A 19,748-nucleotide genomic window follows, 5' to 3' on the forward strand; every position below is an offset into this window, starting at 1 on the left:
CTGTTCATAAACGTCAAATTTAATGGGAGATTTCTATAGAACAAGAATTCTGTATACGTTGGCCGTCTCACAATTATATCTACCTAAGCTAGGTGGCTTTATGGGAAATCAAGGTAGGCCTTGTGTTACTTAACAACTTGGTGGGGGTGGAGAGAGAGAGGAAAAGAGAGAGTGAGATAGAGATATCACCAGTGTTGGACCTGCCAATGGGGGTATTCGGTGTAGAGAGCCCACCGAGAGCGAGCCAGAGCCCCTATTTATGGCCACTGACTGGGTACTTCCAGAACCTTCCACTGCTTTGGAGCAGGTGAGACATCAGTCAGTCAGAAGGAGCGACACTAGGCCTCTCCCCGTGACTTGCACTGTCTCTCTGACACTGTAGGCAGTTTTTTGGGTTCACAGTGTAGCCACGTGGGGCTTGTCCCTTACAGCGTCACATGCTGCAGCACTCATAGTGATGGGGAAAATGACCCTACCGACACACGCTGTCTGTCGGACCTGGAGAGCATGGCAGTAATGGGTCTGTGCTGTCCTGGCTCTTGCTTTGAGAGAAACTTGTTAGCACCGTGGGGCTCATTAAAAGGGCTGATGCTGCTCTACCATTTGCTTCAGGTATGCCTTGTGATCCTTTACAAAGTTTGACTGAACGTCCAAGGAACATCTGCATCAGCCGGCCATGCTGAAGCCCTTCTCTAAACCAGTGGTGGCTCTGGTGGGCTGGGCAAGTTGCTTCCCACCTGGGAAAGCCACCTCTGGCTTTGATCTGCAGTCAGCATGTTGCTGAGCTGATTTGGGGTTTATTTGGAAGAAACGATGGCATCTTTTATTGCCCTGTCATTTCTCATGCACATGAGAGACTTGCCCTGTGCGTTGGTGGCGCAGCACCACGGCTTTGGCTCTCGGTGATGCTGGCGGTACCACCCTGGCATGATGCATCACCGCGGAGACGCTTGCGTGCAGCGCTGTGCTGTGGATGGCCTCCGGTGCTGCCTGCAGCCTTCCTTCGCATGGGTGAGAAGAGCAGACTTGAGATGGCCACTCTGTTGTGGCTCTGATACCTGAAGGCTTGCAGCTCCTGCAGTGCTTGCGTCCCTGAGCTTGACATTGGACGTGGTGGCCAGCTGGAGGAGGATGCGGCTGGGCGGGGAGGGATGCGCAGGTGCTGTTGCGTGTCCAGAGCCAAAGTGCTCTGGAAGTGGGGCTTGGCAGCGTTAATATGTTTTGTGTGTTGGGGAAATGGTCTCCAGGCATGGGTGAGATGAGCTGCAGACACAAGCCAGGAGCACTCTAGACAGCCCAATGTCACCAAGCATCACCTGCACCCTGCTCCGGTCCCGTTACCCTCACGCTGTATGGCCTCTGCCACCCATGGGGCTGCTCTAAGAAGAGTAGGTCAGCTGAGTTCCTTTTTCAGTGCAACCAACTTTGCATTCAAAAAGGTGTATGTAGCAGTTAATGACTCTTGCCGTTTCTGGTTTCTGTAGTTTCCCCTTCCAGGGGTGGATGCTGAATTCACCTGTGGGTGGCTTGGCCACTTCTGCCTCCTGAGCGAGTTCATGGAGGAGCAAGCGGTGCTTGGCTTCGGGTGGTGTGGTCTTCTGGGTAGCCTGGCATTGCTGTGCTGCAAAACAACCCTAAGACAGCTTTTTCTAGCGACATTGGGAACAACCATGGTGGTGTAGGGCTGTTAAGGGCAGGTACTGTCAGGTGGTGACCTGGATGCTTCAAAACTCAGCTCCCTGCCAGCAAATGTGTAGTTCTTGCCGCTAATAAGCTAAAAGGCAGTTGCTGAGATGCTGCATTTTCACTGCTGTGGTTGTTGGTGGCTTAGGAGGAACCCAGAAATACTATTTTAATTAAAATCATCAAACTAGTACTTCTATTCCATTATGGTTTTTACCTGTGGACAGCAGTAAATGATCTCTTTTCCCTGTAGGTAAATGAAACAGTTAGGATGCAGAGGTCAGCTTGCAGCACATGGGTTTCCTTTTGGATTGTGTGTGGCTCCTCGGCAGGTGCTGGGCATTGTGGAGCTCGGCACCTCTGTGGTGCAGGAGCTGACCTGGCTCAGCTCGACTCTGCAGTATCGATCCCGCACTTTCACCCCCCTCGTCTGCTCATTCCCCTTTCCTACCAACAGAAAGCCAGGTTTAATTTCTTGAACGGGGCCAGCCCTGCCTTTGAGAGGCTCCAGAGACTTTGTTGAAGTGGTGGGTGAGCGTCTCAGGGTTGCAGAAGACTCGGAGAAATTCAAGGTGATGAAGGAAGGATGAGGACTTTTTCTTAAAGCAAGGGTACTCAGGAAGGGAAAGTTTTCTACTCAGAGGGCAGAAAAGGGGGTTGTGAGATGTAGGAAGAGGAACACCTCTGCTGGACCTGGACAGGAAGGTAGGTTGGGATTAATTGCCTGCCATAGCTGTGCTGCGGTGCTGCATAGCTGTGGTGCTTCAGGCTGGAGATGCCACAGCTGGACTCCGGGTGCAGTTTGTGAGTTTTAGAATAAAAGGTCTAATGCTGAACCCTTCAATCCCTTCACCTCCCCCTGCTCCTATCCCCTTTCCCCTGAAAATGTGCTTCCCAGCTCTGCTCCTTCAGGGGTAGCACCGAAACAGCCGTGAGCAGCAGCACCCTGGGGTTACTCCAGGTCTCCCCATGATTTTGGGGTGGGTGCTCTACATGGCGGTGCTTCAGGCAGGCACTGTGTCACTGGGTTTCCCCGTGAGCTGCAGTGCAAAGCACCGGCATGTTGCCAGCACAGGGAAGTGCCTGCCTCGCGCCTCCAGCCAGCAGCTTTTCCACCAGCTCTGGAGAAGTTGCAAGCAATGGGAAATGCTTCACTGAGGGAAGTTTTAGAGGCAGAAAAAGGGGGTGTAAAGGGAGCTTCTGCCTTAAAGGCCTTGTTGTGAGATGCTGCTCTGGGCGCTAAGGTTTCGTGTTGCTCTCCAGGCTGAGAAACAAGCCCGAAGAAGCTTACGGCCAATAGCTGCTGATCCATTTTACATAGATTAAATAGCATCACAGCTCCAAAAATAATCTTCCAGCTTACTGTGAGGCTGGCTGTTCCTATAGCAACTGCTTCATGCCAATGCCCTACAAATAAAAATCACAACAGATTGCCTTTAAGTTGGTTTGCAAGTCCAAACAAAGTATGAGATGGGGAATGAAGGGACTTGGCTTGCAGGGGATTGTGTTTTTAGGGTGCGTAGTGTGTGGGAACTAAGTGCATTCGGCAGAATATAAGCTGTGCGTGTTCCTGGAGAGGAGAATTATTAAAAGCTGCTGTTAACAGTGGTGTGTCTCGTTTCTGAGCACTTGGTTGTGGATGTTTCCTGTGTGCCTCGGGAGCGACAAGAAAGGTATATCGTAAAGCAGCAACTGCATTTGTAAAACCTTACTGCAGGAGGGAGGGGAGGATGTTGCAGTCCTTGGTAGCTGTTATGTGGGTTACTATGGAGCCTGGGGGCCATGCCCGCTATGCCACGCTTGCATGGCACAGCAGCCCTGCCCGATACTGCAGGCAGAGGGAAAAAGCAGCAGTTTTGGCCCTGGGTCGTGCTTCCACACAGCTGATGGCACCTTGCACACAGGCTCAGCCCGAAACCTTCACCTTGGGGTCACCTCTAGCCCATGGTCCCAGCAAGCATCGCCTCTGGAGACGCTGGTACTGAGTGGCAAGCCCTGTCCTGAGTAGCACATGGTTGGTGCAAAACTTGGCTGCCGGAGGGAGGGGGAGAGCAGACTCAAATCATCAGTGGTCCCCATGTGCCACTGATCGGCATGGGGAGGTCTCCAGGGGATGCTGAGTTTGGGGAGGGCAGGAAGCTTTGGGAGGATGCTGTGGAAACTGGCTCATCCATGGCACAGGAGTGAGAGGAACTTCGCAATTTATTGTCAAATATTTGCTGGTAGCCTTTCATGTTTATTTTCTTGGGTAGCTTTTGTTCACTGTAGAAGAGCAACATGAATTCTTGCTAAATGTCTGTCTTTATAAACCTTTCTTGTGTTGAGGAGCAGGGTGAGCCTAGGTAAAGTTCATGAGCCAGGGACGTGCTGCTCCCTAAGGGGGTCCAGGAGCACCCACATCCCATCACGAGTTGGGGGTCCCAGGCTGGGCAGCCCCGCTGTCAACCCCCCTGTCAACCCACTGAAGGTTTGCTGCTTTAGGGAGGATCTGCGGAGAGCAGATGGCAGAGCTGCTGCTGGCAGCACAGTCTGGTGCCTGGCACAGAGGGGGATGAGGGTCAGGTAGAAGCACTCCTTTGCAGAAGGAGGGGGATCCGTCACAGAGCCCCTTCCCTCTGCAGGGGCAGGGTGTGCTGTGGGGGCTGTGTTGGAGGGTGGCATGGCTGGAAACCAGGCATTAAAATAGTATTTATGTCCTTGAAGGATCTTCCCTGTGTGAAGGGAGCAGGGATGCCTTCCTGGGTCCTGCGGGAGCCTCCAAGCATTTTGCCAGTGCGCCCTGGCCCTGGCCAGCTGGTGGACGTTGGTTTGAGGTTTAATGTGATTTAGGAGCTGCTTGGAGGCAGCTTGGGCTTGGAGCTGAGGTTCCAAAAAGGCCAAACAGGTGAAGGGTGTATGGGCGGCATCCAGAGGCAATGAGCATAGAGCATTGTCAATCTGAGCAAGGCCTCACTGCCCCAGTTCTGGTTATTCCTCATCCCCTGCTTTGTGTTGCAACCCCCCCTTCAAAGCTATGAGTGAAAATTCATTTTGGGTTGGGACACACTTGCTGCACTGGAAAACTTTGCAGCAGGAGTCTGCTGGGCAGCACCGGCACGTCTGGGTGTTCCTCACCATTGCCCCCGCACGGTCCTTGCTCTGCCAGCTCTCCCATCACCGTGGGGCTGTGGTGGGCCAGCGAGGGATGCTGCGCTGCCCTGCCTTGGTTTTTCATCTTGTGCATTGTGAATTTTACAGCAAAGCCTCACAGATGTCCCTGGTACCTGCGTCCGTGCTGGGTCTTGGTGAGGAACAGCTTTACCGTTGACAGGTCTCTTCCAAATTGCACCTACTGGCCATCCCCAGGGATGGAAAATATAGATAGGAGTCGTGTTTTCCTCCTCCCTAGCTCCCAAGCATTTAGAAATGTTAAAATTTCTCTGGCTTCCAAGAGGTTTTGCAGTTCGGAAAAACCCCATTTGGGTGGCTGCTGAAGTCCGAGCAGTGCGAGTCTGCTGGGCCAGTTGTAGGCTTGGTTTTGCAAATCACCTGTGGTTTTTGTCCTCAAATGAGGAGCCCTGGACAGATTTTCTCTCTGTTGGTATTTCCTGACATTCGGGGTGTTTTACCAGTCTTAGCAAAGCAAAACTCGATTTTTTTCCTGGCTGAGTTGATACAGAGGCTCGAACAAGGGAAGGATCCCCTATGCCCCAGCGGTCCAAGCGAAGACCCCCAGGCAATGGCTTGCAACTGTTTCACCTTTCTGGGTGAGTGAGTCCTTTATCCTCAGCAATAAGAATAAATTCTGCTGCTCCTCTCTCCTGCAGCGCTTTACAAATAATCTTCAGTAGTAACCGTAGGAGTTGGTGGGTCTTGTGCTGCCACAGCAAAGCAGCTTCCCTGGGACCATCCTCCCCAAGAAGGGCAAATGGGGGGTTGTCCACACCCTGGATTACCCTGTCCTCATCCCTCCTGGCTGTGCCGCAGGGACAAGCAGGAACGTTCCCATTGCGGTGGTTGTCCTGGTGGCACCAAGAAACCAGCTGGAAAGCTTGGTGAACATGGTGTAGAAGCAGGGCTCTTCCACTTGGATCCGGGGCTGCTCTTCCCCACAAGCTGTTGGATTGAAGCTGGTGCAGATCTGAAAGACTGGTGGTTGCTTGAGGAAAGAGACGGATTTGTGTCTCTGCTATTTTGGCACTGGTCAGCTTTCCCTTGGGCTCCCAGGAGAAAGGGGAAAGGCATCGCTGGTCCTCATGCCTCCCTTCCCTGGGCTGGAGGATGCCGAAGTCTCCAGTGAGTGCTGTGTGTGGAGCAAGTGCAGAAGGATGGAGTGGAGGAAATATGAGGATAACTTAATAAGAGCAGCAGGCACCGCTCTTGTGTTCAGGATGGTTGTCCCCGTGGGGCTGCGGTTTCCCTTTCCTTGGCCCTTTTAGGATGCTTTTCCCAGTGCTGTGCCTGTATATGAAGCCAAGACCTTATCCAACCTCTTGCCTTTCTCAGAGCCAGGATTTCACAAATAACTGTCTTTCACAGTCAGAAAACCTCCAGGGAGTGAAATTAGGGATGAGGAGTTTCCAGGGACTTGGTTGATCCTGCTTGGTCTGTCTTGGTGCTGCGAGGGCAGTAAGGGGTGGAGTGTTTCGGTGCTGGGAGGTGTTTCAGCATTTATTGGGGGTTGGAAACCCGTCTTCAGAGCCAGTGTCAGTGCTTTTCCCAGGTGGGGTGGCAGTGAGATTGTTTGGGTGCTTTGCGTGATCATTGCTGCTTTAGCTTGCTCTGATTTGATTGTAGCTGTGACATTGTCTTTCCTTCTTCCTGTGCTTTGATGTGAAATAAGTACAGCAAATTATCTTGCTTGAGATATTTTTATTTTACTGTGAATCACAGAAGCATGAATTAGTCCAGGTCTCTGTGCATCCTGGGCACTAGGGCTGTGGGTGTGGAGGCAGTGCTGGTTATGGGGATGTGCCTACCAGGGGTGGAAGGAGGCAACGGGTTTTCCATCCTCTGCACTGGGTGTGCTTTTGCTCCCAAGACAGAGCTGCACATCACTCCCCCATGGGTGCGTCACAGCCCTCTAGCCTTGAGGTCCTGTTTGAAGCCTGCAGCCTCAGCAGAGGGTCTGACAGCCCCCTCTCCATTTGCATGGGCAGGAGGAGGAGGAAGAAGGTGGGATCTTGCTGCCTGCCCCACCAGCATGGTCACAAAAGCAGCTTTGGGACAGGTGGGGAGCTGGTGAGGGATGTTCAGCTCAGCTAACTTAGCCTTGAAGCAGCAGCATCACGACTGGCATGGTCTGACCCAGGTGCATTTACTCCTTTTCCTGGGCTTTGGAGCATTTATATAATTCTGCACAGTGATAAAAAAAATGGGCCACACTGCATTTGTGCCTCCTGGCTCAAGCTGAGCATGCAGGCAGGGCTCATTACCACAGCCTCAACAAATGGGCAGCGATGGGCAGGAAATAATACCCTGGCAAAGGATGGAGCCCGTCCGTCGCAGCACAGTGGCGCCCCTGTGTTGGAGCATTTTAATGATGGGCAAAATCCCCAGGCTGTGATCTGGGAGGAGGGACTGTGGGGTTAAAAACCACCTGGGGGCAGGCAGAGAGATGCTTCTTCCTGCTTGGCACAATTTTTTTGCAGTCTTTGTAAATGGATAAAATTATCTTTGTGAAGTATTACTGATGTCTACAATCAGGAAAATCCCAAATTTGGTTTGTTCCCTTGAGTCCCACAGAGGTAATGGTGTTTTTTGACAGTTAACAGTGATAGTTGCCTGGCTGGCGCCTGTGATGAAAACTAAGCTAGCATGGTTCACTTCTGCTTCTGGCAGATGTATAAAACACTAATATGTTATAAATTGGTTATTAAAGACTGGACTCATTAGTGATCAGATCACCGATGCTATGGAGAAGTGGTTCCCGTCTGTGTGCAGAAGCGCAGGCAGCTTGCCCAGCCTAGGAGAGGCTGCTGGGATGCTCCTGGGAAAAATCGCAGGTGCTCACCTGGAGAGAGCCAGGGGCTCTTGAACTGGAAATAGGTGGCTCTGGCCGGGCTGAGCTGTGTAAATGCCACCACCATCCCGTGCTCACCCTGTGAGCAATTGCAGGCACGAGACCCAGGCTGCGTTTGGATCAGTACCGGTGGGTGCGTGTGCTGCCAGGGTGTGTGGTCTCGTGGGACGAGGGCAGGGCCCCGGGGCGGACCTGCGGGACCAGCGCATGGACCTCGCAGCTCGAGGGGAGCAGGTTTCCAGCCTGATCAGAGGTGACGGCTGCAGACGGAGCCTTGCAAGGTAGAAGTTGTGTTGCTGGGCAGCACCTCTGGTGAAAGCTCATGCTGTATTTGATGGAGAAGGAGAGATGCGTGGGAGACTGAAAGGAGGTGGATTCAAGCCTCTGCCTGAGAGTGCCCTGGAAAGCCTCAGGGAGACAGCTCTGAGAAGCAGCAACAGCACAGTGTACCTCCCCTGGAGAGCATCCACTGCGTGGTACAGTGTGCTCTCTTCTTCGGATACACCAGCTAATGACAGGTACAAAGACAATACTTAAAGCTCAGGGGGATGTGTATATGCTGGCAGTGACCCACAGCGCCTTTGTGTGCCCCAGGATGAAGTGCACCATGGAAATACTTGAAATAGAAGGTGCACTGTAGGGAGGCTTTAGTTATTTTCCTTACTGGTGGAAAAGTAGCTTAAATTTTCCTCCTAGATCTTTTGCAGCTGGCACATACAAGATGCCTGCAGTGTAAGCTCATGCCTATCGCTGTGGTACCTCTGTGCACCCTCCTGGGGATGGAGCCTTCAAACCCTGCATGTTCCCATTCCTGTTCTCCCTCCCCTGCCTGTCTCCTCCACCTGTGCCAGAGACTTCCCTGGTGCTGCCTGCATTTCCAAAATGCTGGTCCTATCCCCGAGAGCGGGGCCGTTCCCGCTTGGCCATGCTGCTCAGCCTTCGGGTGGGAGCTGGCTCTGCTCTGAGCACCTTGGCTGGCTGCTCACCTTCCTTGGGTGGGTCTTGGTTGGCTTCCTGTGGGTGCTGCAAATGCTGGCACTGATGGATTATTTATTCCTTGGTCATCCTTGGTGGTCACAAGCCACACTTCACCTCCTGGCTTTTAAATTGGAGGTTTCTGTGCTGTGGATGCTTGGGGCTGGGCTGCAGACAGACCAAATGGTTGTATTGGGAGATGCTGCCCTAGTGCTTCATGAGCTGCTTGCATTTTGCTCTGTGCCCTGTTTCCCAGCAGGGCTTTAATGTTCTTCTCCCGTCATCCTCAGGCAGCTGGGGTAAATCCCGCTGTGTCGGATAAGCCTTGTCCATGGGCTCTGCTTCCTTGTCCCACCACATCCTTTCTGGGTAGCTTCATAGCCATGAGACCTCGGGCAGCACCGCGCTCTCCTCCACTGCTGCATCGACTCTGGGTTGATGGTCCTTTTATATTATCCGGATTGCTTGGCTCTTGCTTTAGGAACACTGCTTCGGTACTGTTAAATGAAGGGTGCTCTTTCTCTTTTTCCTTAGCTCACCCAAGAGCAGTGGAATCGCTGTGAGTGACAGCTGAACATCACTCTTAGATATCTACAGCATTTTGAAAGGTCTTATAAATAAGCCAGGAATAAAAAGCAAACGCCCACCTGTCAGCAAAGTATGGGCTTTTCTCCTTTTCCCTGCAGCGCAGAAAGGTGGTGTGCTACACCCCACTTTAACCAAGGCATCCCCGAGGTCTGTGCTTTACAGCATCGCGGCGTCTCTCAGCCTGGCTGCCTTGGAGGATAACCTCATCCCTCCTGGCTCCCCCAGCCCTGGCAGAGAAGCTGCAGGCATGTTTTGCTGGTCCCCAGCTCCTTTTAATCCAGAAACATATGACTGAGGGAGGAGAAGTGAAGGCACTGCTCTGTGCTGTGCTGCCTTAGTGGTTTTTGGGTGCATGCAGAGAAACCTTGGCTAAACTTGGATGGGGCACAGACCCTGCGAAGGACCTGCTCTCCTCTGGCTTTTTGTATTTGCTTTGGGCAATGCCACCTCATGGAGCTGCTCACCTCCTCCGACTTCCCCCGGGGGAGTGATGGGATGATCTGAAGAAACGCTGCATTATAGTTGCTGCTCGCTTTTGGGTTGGTTTTCTGGTTTTAAGTCACCCAAGTATTCTGGAGTTGCAGGAATAACCATTTCTGCTGTACCTGAGATGCTGATTGTGGAGTTTTCTGCTCTCTGAAGATGTGATTATGGTTTTGGGTAAAGGCTGTTGCACTTGTTGTGTCTTTGCGACCTTTCCCTTGGGTGAAATAGTTTATCCTGCCCAGAGCAGACCTTGCAGAGCCCCCGCAAGGTTTGGTCCCAGCGCAGGGCATGTAGATGCTGTGCCCGGCTCCTATAGCCGTGCATGGAAAGGGGAGGTTTGGCACATGGCCCTTCCCCAGGGGCACCAGCACTCCACTCCCCGTGGCACCCTCCATTGCTCAGTCTTAGCAGCCCTGAACCAAAATGCGATGACAGCCACAGGAGTCCTTCGGACATCTCCTTGGGGCTCTGGGTGATGTCCCACATTGCTCCTCCACACCATACTCTGCTCCCTGGGGACACAGTAGCCATGAGCCCCAGCCCCGGCAGAGCTGCCTGCACATGGGAGGAGGCAGGAGGTCCCCTGCCCGCTGCGCTGGAGGGTTAGTACAGTCCGGGGGTAACCATGGAAACTGTTTTTTCTCCATCCCTCCCTTTGCAGATGACTCTGGCGACGAGGAGCCCGCCTCGCAGTCAGACAAGAGCGAGCTGCACAGCACGTTGAAAACCCTCTCAAGTAAGCTGGAGGATCTGAGCACTTGCAATGACCTGATTGCAAAGCACGGGGCGGCCCTGCAGCGCTCGCTCAGCGAGCTGGAGAACCTGAAGCTGCCAGCTGAGAGCGGCGAGAAGATCAAGGCAGTGAATGAACGAGCCACGCTCTTCCGCATCACCTCCAATGCTATGATCAACGTAAGTGCTGCCGGCTGAGCCCCCGCGTTCGCGAGGAGGCGGAGGGAGAAGTGTTTTCCCCCTCCTCTTCCTTCGTCATCCTTCTTCCCTCCAGCACGGCCCCGTTTTCTCCCCGTGCACCGATTTTATGCAAGTCCTGTCTGTTGGCACGGGGCTCGGGCACGGCCAGGAGCTTGGTGCCAGCTTGGTGCTGGCTCAGCACCGCAGCGAGGGGATGGGAGTTGGGAAGGTCCAGCCTGGGGAGCGGGCATGGGTGCGTGTAACCCCCTGAGAAGCAGGGCTGCTACATCCTTACGGTGAGCTTTCTGGGGAGACTGCTCCAAAACAGGGTATTTTGGATGTAAAGCTGGGTAAAGCAGAGGCTTGGGGTGCAGAGGGGTTTTCAGCCATTCCTGGGGGTGCCTTTCTGGCTGGCACAGTGGTTCAGTGCTTGTTGCCTGCTGCAGGTTCAGACCCACGTCCCCGTGTCGCTCACATCCTCACTGACTTCCATGAAGCTGCCCTTGTTTTACATGACTGGGGAATTTAACCCCCTCCAGGTCCAAGAGCTATCTCTTGCCAGCTGTGCTCTCCCAGACTGGTTGACTGGAGGTCAGGAAGCATGTGCACACACCGGCACTGCTCCCTGCCTTGTGCAGCGTGACAGTGCTTTCTGCTTGTTTTTTGGACAGCATCTGTTTGGGGTGTAGATCTGCTTCAATCGCAGTGAGACAGCCCTTCCTGGGGAGGCTGATTTTCTGGGGGGAGCTTTGGGGAGGGGAAGAGAGAATAAAACCAAATAAAATATTTAAAGCAAAAAAAAAATCACCAAAGCCCAAACCAACCCAAAAGCCTAATAGGCTTGGAATAATGTATGATAGCAGAGCTCAGGGAATTGTGAATGGAACAGCACTGTCGCTGTGCTGTCCCAGCCCTGAGCAAAAGGAGATTGTGTGTTGGTTTATGTGGGCTTTTAAGAAATAATAATCCATGGTGGGAGCTGGAGGGCACTCAGGAGCCCCACGGTCACAGCATCCTCCCCATCCCTGCTCGCAGGATTTCGTAACCACGGGGTGAAAGGGCTTCCTGAGATTGCATCTTGCATTTTGGAGCAGCTCTGGGGGAGCCTGTGCAGTGCTCTCCCCGCGGAGAGTTTGTTGAAGTTTTTGGAGCAGGGTTGGCAGCACGGCGTGAGCAGCGTGAGGTGACGGCGGAACCCTCGGCACTGCCGGGAGCGGTGGGATTTTGCTGTTACAAGGCAGACGGGCAACGGGATGCAGGCAGGGAATTGCTGGGGAGAGGATTTCTCCAGCAGCCTTTTGGGAAGGGATGAGCAGAGGAATATTTACTGTGTCCAACCTAGAGAGGAGGAGGCCGTGATGGTTGTGACGTGATAGAAGCTTGAGCAAGGCTGGCTGGACGGTGGGAAATAGCACAAAAACTCTTGTGCAGGGAAAAACTGGTAGAAACGTGGTTTGTCCAAAACACTGAGCAGTTAAGAGGGGCCAGGGAGGGAGCGAGGCACGTGTTTTCAGGTGGATGACAGGGATCCATTTTTAACAGCATCCTTTTGTACTTCAGCTTGTGGCTGCGTGTCTTGAGGATATGTCCAAAGCAGAAAGGCTGTAACGTGGAAGAAGCAGGGTGGGGTGGTAGTTGCAGCTCTCCCAGCTTCCTGATGAGCCCGTTGTTCCGGGGGCAGGTGATGGAGCTGCGGGCAGGGGGATACTGATCCCCACAAAACAATGGTACTTTGGGGGGGAATGGATTAGAAAGGCAAGAGGAGGGGGAGCAGGGCACGGTCATGGGGGCCAGGAGGGAGGGGTACCAACAGCCTGACCACCCCATCACTGGGGGCTGGTGCTCCCAGCTATGCTGTCGCCTTTTCCTGCATGGATCCCTTTTTGTGCATTGATTTATCTTTTTAGCATGGGGTGATGCCTTCTGCGAGGTGCTGCGCCGACCCTGCCCAGGATGTGTCTCACGGGTCGGGGGTGGCTCTGTGCAGTGCAAAGGTTCTGCGTGTTTCTGTACTGAAATATGAAACTTCGCTACAGGGAAGCACATGGAGTCAAGCCATGTCCTGGCAGAAGAGGTGAAAATACACCCTCCTCCTGCCCACCTCAATCCCCGTGGGCTTCTCAGGGCCACACATCCTATGGGAGCACATTTTGACGGGCCGGTAGTTCCGCACAGGAGAACTTAAACATCCCTCACCTGTCAGCTGTTGCCCGGAGAGGTGCCAGCCAGAAGCAGTGGGCTGGTGCCGGCATATGGGTGCTCCCCATCCGCCTTCTGCCCCGGCCCCAGCACCAAACCTTGCCGGTCCGCTGCCAGCCGGCACGGCCAAATCCTGCCCAGGAGCCTGCCTGCACAGCAGAGATTGGCTTTTGCAGGAGATGCTGTGGCTTACATCCATGCCGTGGCTGGCTGGGCACAGTGCTTGCAACACTGCCCGCTTGTTGCGGAGATCGTGCTGCGTTTGCTTCTTTTTCAGTTGCTCCCCTACCCCTTCCCCCCACCACCCGAGCAGTTTAGGCGGGTTCAGACCCATTGAGCCATTGGTTACGACAAACCCTCGGGAGCCGTCTCTGCCCCTGCCCTCTTCCCAAGCAGCCCCGGGCTCTGCGTTTGGGTCCTGCTCCTGGCTGGGACCTGTGCGGCCAGCGTGCACCAGCCACTGGGCAAGGGACAGGGCAGGTCTGGGCTTTGCTGCCTGCAGCAGGAAGGGATGGATGCTCCGGGGCCAGCGCTTGCTGTTTCTGTCGAGCTGCCTGTGATCCGATTATGTAAATGTCCCCAGAGCAGCAGGGAGCAGCAGCAAGCAAGTAGAAATAAATAAATATGTATGTAAATGAAAGAGCTTCACTGCGAAGGTGACCTTCTCACTGCGTGCTCTGGGTGCCTGCCTTGTCTGACTCCGGGTGCTTCTCTGGAGACTGGGAGGAGAAAGTGGCTCAGGCTGCTGCTGCGCGAGTGATGCTCGGGATGACAGAGGAAGGTTTGGGCAGAGGCAGAGCAGGACGTGTGGACCTTCGCGTTACAGGTGAGGATCTGAAACACGGAGGGATTGACTGTTGCAGGGCTTAAATTTAAGCCCAGACCTCTACGAGCCACCTGTTTGCTCTGCTTCCATCTGTACTTGGAAATCTCACATAACGCCACGCCGGGTGGGACTCACAGCAGAGTTTAGCCTTGCTGGGACCAAGACGCCCCATGTCAGCAGGGCTGTGACAACGAGGAGGAGACGCAGAAAAGCAAGTTGCAATCTGCCGTGGGGGAGGAGTGGGAGGTACGTAAAAATAAGAAGCAACAAATTAAAGGGCTAATTAGAGGAACAGAGATGAAAAGCCCTATGCTGAATTGTGTAGACACATCCAAGGAGCAGTGAAAGCTCCCATCTTGTAATTCGGCAGCAGACAGCAGGGCTGTGCGGACATGCTGAGGAAGCCAGTTTGGGCGTCAGGAAGAACTTACAGGGCTATGGGTGGTGCTGGAAATAGGTTTTTAATGGGAATGGGGTTTGCTACAGAAAAGCTTGGAGGCGGCCGAACTGTGTGTGAGTGTGCAATAGCTGCACTCTTCTTCTGGCTTGCTTTGTGTTTCCTTAAGGGATGTGAGCTTGGAGAGCAGCAGGGCTTGGGCTTGGCTGTGTGTCACTCCTGGGTTATCTTGCATTTTCCCTTGAGGTTTACGAGGGGCAGAGGTGGAGGAAGGCTCTGCCAAGCCAGAGCAGCCCGGGCAAGGAGGGGTGTAAGAGGCAGCCGGGGCAGGGGTGTGGTATCGGGCGGGAGATGCTAAGTCAGCAAAGTTTCATGAGGCGGAGCCCTGCATGGGCTGGTGTGCAGCAGGTGGTCCCAGGGACCCAAGGACTCCATGCCTGCCCTTAGGAGAGGCCACCATGCCGGTGGCCAACCGAGCCCATCATCCAGGGGATGCCAGCATCTGCTTTGAGGCTGACTGACTTCCCCACCCAGGTTTGCCTTTCCCGTGGGAATGGACCAGTCTGGAGTACCAGCACCCCAAGATGTCAGCAGAGCGTCCTTCGACCCTCTGAACCTGCAAGGAGGGTTTTTAAGTATGTGAAACAGTGCTTGAACCATAAGTGAGATCGATAACAATATGTGCTGCTTCTCCCCTGGGGAAGGTGGCTGTGGGCTGTTCATTTAAGCTTCTCTAGGATGCCCAGCAACATCCTAGAGGCTGCATCCTCCAGTCCCGGCAGCATTTCTCCCTGCAGAGCTCTGGGGTTGTGCTCTGGCTTAGAAGTAGTTTGGTGTGGCGCCGTGCCACGTGCTGATGGCTCAAGGAGCAGCCGAGCTCTCCCTACAGCCATGCTCGGCTCCTGGAGACTTTGAGTGGCATCTGCCTGGTGGAAGCATCCATTGGGTGGGCACTGTGGGTGGGTTTGTGGAAGGTGGTCTGAGTGCTGGAGCTGGGGGGTTAGAGCTGCTCAATCGGTTTATTGAGACTCCTGAGTGCCTGCGCTGGAGCAAGGTACCTGGGCGAAAGACGTGCTTCTCTAGAGCTGCTCCTCTGCCTTCCCATGTCCCAACTTCATTGCTGTTTTCATGAAGTGCTGAGTCTCCTCTGCCCCTGTGGGGATGTTGCTGTGATTAATCCATACTCCTAAAATTGTTTCCATATTAAACTGGACTGATGTTGAGTACATGCTCTGAGCAGAGTCAGGCTCACCAGAGCAGCCTCCAGTCCGGTGTGTAATTTCTAATGGTTTATTTTAGTGATAGGTTAACAGCCGTATGTGTCTGTGTTTGCTTGCAAAACTGCTTAAAGCTGGTAGGAAACAGAGTTCCCAGGATCTCCTCCCCAGGCCTCAGACGCCAGGGTGACTGCATGGTAGGGATGATGCTGCCAGTGCAAACCTGGCTGGGTCCCAGTGCAGAGCTGGCTGCTGGCTTGGGTGCGTGTGCGATGCTGACCCTCGGGGTCCCTGAACCCATTATGATACTGGCAGGACGATGGACCTGACCTGCCTGCACAGTGCCCTCGGTAGCCAGGGCAGAGATGCTGAGCAGGGAGGGAATAGCAGCCTGCTGGGCTGCTCCCAGTTCACCCTGGTACAGCCAGTGGGGCTGGAGGAGCCCTCCATACCGTGCATCCTTATACTGCAGGGGTTAACTCAGGCACTGCAGCAAGCAAGTGCCGGCTTCAACCCCTGGATTCGCTTTGTTAGCGGTAGGGAATTGCCCCCAGCTACCCTCAGTGGCCCCAAGCAGATGCTCTGCTGCTTAAAATCAGAGCAAACCCTGCAGCAGGGCAGGGTTTCTCTTCCCTGTGACTATTGCAATGGTGATCGCAGAGGTGGAGCCCATTTTTGCATGCTTGTGCCATAACATGGCCTGTGTTAATTACCTGTGCTTCACTAATGGCACGTGCACTAATCAGTGCATTGAAACCATGTCACCGACCCAGAAAACCCCCGGCCTTGGGATTAAGTCTTTAACCCAACCCTAATCCTCATCGGACGAGAAAGCTGCGGCGAGAGGTTCACGTGTCCTGGGCTTTTTCGCTGTGGATGCACGATGCTGCTGAATAAATGACTGGTGGGTGCTTTGCTGTCAGCCAGGGGAGGTGATGGAGGGTGTCACCCTGGGGTCAGTGCCTGCCTGCACGGCTGGCAGAGCGGGGCTGGGGTCCAGGGGGTCAGGGATGCGGAACTTGGCCCCTGCATTCGGAGATGCTGCAACTTTCTCTGGAGCATCCTTTATTGCTTTTTTTAAATTAGAGGTGTGAGGGTATCTCTCATCAGATCTGTAAAGACAGGCAGTGCCTTCCTCCAGCTTCCCTCATCATCATCATCATTGCACATGGTTGCTGAGTCCTTCCAGCCAGACTGTATCTATCACGTATGTGGGTGCTCAGACTGCGTGCGTGTCTGCGGGGCCTCCGTGCGGGCCAGGGCTTTCGGCTGGTGCTCCTGCAGACAACTTGCTTTGTCCTCACCGAGCCTTGGGGCACCTCTTCTTCACCTGCTCCACCTCATTGTGTTCATCTGACCCCCAGGAGGCTTCAGACTCCTGGGGCTCCTCTTGGAGCCTCATGTGAGAAGGTGAGGGGCATGTCTGTCACCACTGCCTGAGGATGCCCCTCACAGTTCTGCCCTCCTGGTTTTTTTTTGGCTCAGAGCAATAACTTTTCTACTGCAGCTTCAGAGGAGAGTTTTGAGCATTTCTGCCCGGGCGGCTGCTGGATTAGTGGGGCTGCACATCGGTGGGTTTAGCATGTTGGAGACGGGGGTTGCGCTGTCAGCAATGCCCGATGTTAATCAGCAGCTCTGCCGAACCGTGAGACAGCCCGGCCAGGCATTGCCTCTGATGTGAAATGCTGCGCTGTAGCCAGGTGAGCCCTGCCCATACCTTGTATGATCCTCTGGCAGCTGCCTGCAACACACAGGCAGCTGCCATGGGTCTGTGCCTGGTGGTTATTGGCACCTTGGGGCAGGATGGGGACATGGGGAGGGCAAATAGCAGTGCATCACTGGGTTAATCCCTTCTGGGGCTCTGCTTCTGTGGTATCACAAGGGTTGTATTTCCCTCTTGCCTGGGCTGACGCACCGAGATGCTTCTCTGGCACCTTCCTCCAGCGTCTGTCAAAGGAGAAGACGCTGAAATGGCAGCGCTGCTCTCTGTGGGTTTACCCGAGAAGTTATGGCACTGGGAGATGAACGGGACAGAGGGGTGCTGCTGCCAGATGAGCTGCTAGCAGCAACCACTGTTCCTGCAGCACCGTTTGTACAGTAGAGCGGTTTACAAAGGCATCACACGAGGCTGAAACTGAGGTACAAACCAAAGCAGCTCCCTCCAGATCCCAGGGTCAGAGCTGCCCATGGGCAATGCCAGCTGCTCGCTGTCACTGCAGCCGCCTGCCATGTGGTTGGGGACGGATGCTCTTCCAGCCTGGAGTTTGCTCCATCAGGCAGATGAGAAAAGAAGCAGCCAGCGAGAGCCTCATTAAATCTCTCTTTGTGAGAGCTGTTTGCAGGACAGAGCTCTCTGAGCACACCAGAGCCAGGATCAGGCCTCCAGGTGTGCTAAAAGTAGAGACCAGTCGCTCTCGCAGTGTTGGCTCTTCTGCTTGGCTGACTCCTGCGAGGGTCCCCACGCTCCTGCCATGTTTTTTCATGGTTTTGGCAAGCAAAGAAGAAAGAAACTGCAGCAGCCGCCTAGAGATAACCTCCCCGAGGGGGGAGACCCTATGCTGGGAGCTTCCTAGGGATGTGATTTTTGGTACATGTGGCAGTGGAGAGGCCCCGCTGCTGACTGGGTGGGTAAGAGAATCAAAAGGGAAAACCGAAGACAGGAGCGTTGCTGAAGGAGAGCAGCGAAACCCTGCAAGGGCGTGATTCTGAGCTGGCCACTCTGCAGCAGGAGGTCCCAGCACGAAGTCTGAGCTCCCAGTGCATCTTCTGTATTGGTCCTGGCGTTTCCTTGGCACACTGCCCTGCCCTGACAAACCCTCCGGCATGGCCGGTGGAGGCTGCCGTGCGCTGCTCGGCAAGGTTTGGGGTGGAAGGGGCGGTACTGCTGGCACTCCAAAGCATCCAGCAGATGCTTTAGTTATTTTTCTACCATAGAGCGATGCTTTGGAAACCAAACCCTGCATCTTTCCTGGGCCACACCTTATGGGTGGCATCGCTTTGGTCCATAACCCATAGCAGCATTGGCTTACTCAGTTTCTCAGAGCCACGACGAAAATTTTCTCTTACCGTGCCAAGTATGCGATGATTACTGGATTCAGTAGCCTACATAAAGGCTGCGTGGGTACCGGATTAGAGCCTGTTAACACAGCCGGGCTGGTGGATTTGCCACTGTTTCACACTAATCCTTGCTTTGCATGGGGTGGATTACACGTCCCTAGTGGCGCTTGCTGCAGGCAGAGTCTGGCCATTGTGCCAGCGCTGGCCCTGGACTGCCTCTGCTGCTTTGGACCTGGGGTGTGAGCCCTCTTTGAGGAGCTACAGCCTGGGCAAGGTGTGTTTGGTTGGTTAAGCAGTGCTGAGCCTGCCTCATGGCGAGGAACACTGGTGTCTCTGTGGCATTTAGGTAGATGCCCAAAATAACACAATAAGGTAATAAAGCTTCCAGAGACACAACCATGAGACCAGATCTGACTCCCACCCAATGTACGTATCTCCATCCTGGACGTATCTGACTCTCAGGGAATCCACAGTCCCCAGAGAGAAACAGGCACTGCTGGGGCATAAGGTGCCACCTGGAACAGGACCATCAGCAGTTTTGGGAGCACCTTGGGTGGGCGTTGGGGGTCTTGCTGAGATGCTGATGTTGGTAGTATGCAGAGCATGCTGCAGGTTAGCAAGAGGTGGGCTGGCGCCTGCTCTGCTCTGGTGTCTTCCCACTCCCATTGGGGCACTAATGAGCTTTTGCCATGTCCATGTATTTCTCTAGCACCCGTTTAGCCTGGATGTAAAGCTCCTTCCAGTGTAACACTTGAAGTATGGAAAGAAAAGCAGTTGGGAGTGGGGTGATTTTTGGCATCGAACTCACACCTCCATCCTCACAGGTTTTTATGCAATACCACCTTATTTTTTCATCACCTGGCAAGGCTCAGCCCAGCGCCTACTTTCACACTCTTCTCTTGCCACCAGCCCTGCCCCAGGGAGAAGTAACTCTCGGCATGCCTGCGTCCTGCTTCAGACAGCTGGGGTGCTCGTGAGCTGGCTGAGGGTCGCTCCAAGGATTTGCGGCAGATTGGCTGTTATTTAAGCAGTCTGTGCTGATCTGGATGTTTCCCTGTGCTGCTGCTTCTGGTGGTGTCCAGCCAGCCCGGCCTTGGGCGACTGGCACGACTGTGGGTGCCATTGCTGTCGTGGCAGATGATCACACTCAAAACCATGTCTCGTTGCAATCCAACTGTGTGTGTGAGTTGATTTGGGATTCACGGTGGCTCCATCCTTGTATCTTCCCTTTTGCTTTCTGCTCAGATTATTTTGGGGGGGTGGGGCAGGGAAGGACAAATTAAACCTCTTGTGGGGCAAATGCTCTGCACATCTCACTGTTCTGCATCCACACGGCTCATTTTTATGCTGTGCCATGCGCCTGGAGCGCTGACACGGTGTGAATGTGTTCAGAGCTAAAAAGAGAAT

At 54.0% G+C, this 19,748-nt stretch overlaps 2 protein-coding genes across 4 annotated transcripts in view; both read left to right on the forward strand.

The window, feature by feature from the left end:
• The window catches only part of SLC35E4 (solute carrier family 35 member E4), a 221,380-nt gene that overhangs the window by 121,318 nt on the left and 80,314 nt on the right, over positions 1-19,748 (forward strand). The window lies entirely within an intron of this gene.
• The window catches only part of OSBP2 (oxysterol binding protein 2), a 129,852-nt gene that overhangs the window by 81,714 nt on the left and 28,390 nt on the right, over positions 1-19,748 (forward strand). For all 3 annotated transcript variants that reach the window (XM_064465834.1, XM_064465833.1, XM_064465835.1), the window contains one exon: positions 10,395-10,645. In XM_064465834.1, coding sequence (XP_064321904.1) covers positions 10,395-10,645 — 251 coding nt within the window. The remainder of the gene's footprint in view (positions 1-10,394; positions 10,646-19,748) is intronic.

Source organism: Phalacrocorax carbo, chromosome 15 (assembly GCF_963921805.1).
Source record: "Phalacrocorax carbo chromosome 15, bPhaCar2.1, whole genome shotgun sequence".
Classification (NCBI taxonomy): domain Eukaryota; kingdom Metazoa; phylum Chordata; class Aves; order Suliformes; family Phalacrocoracidae; genus Phalacrocorax; species Phalacrocorax carbo.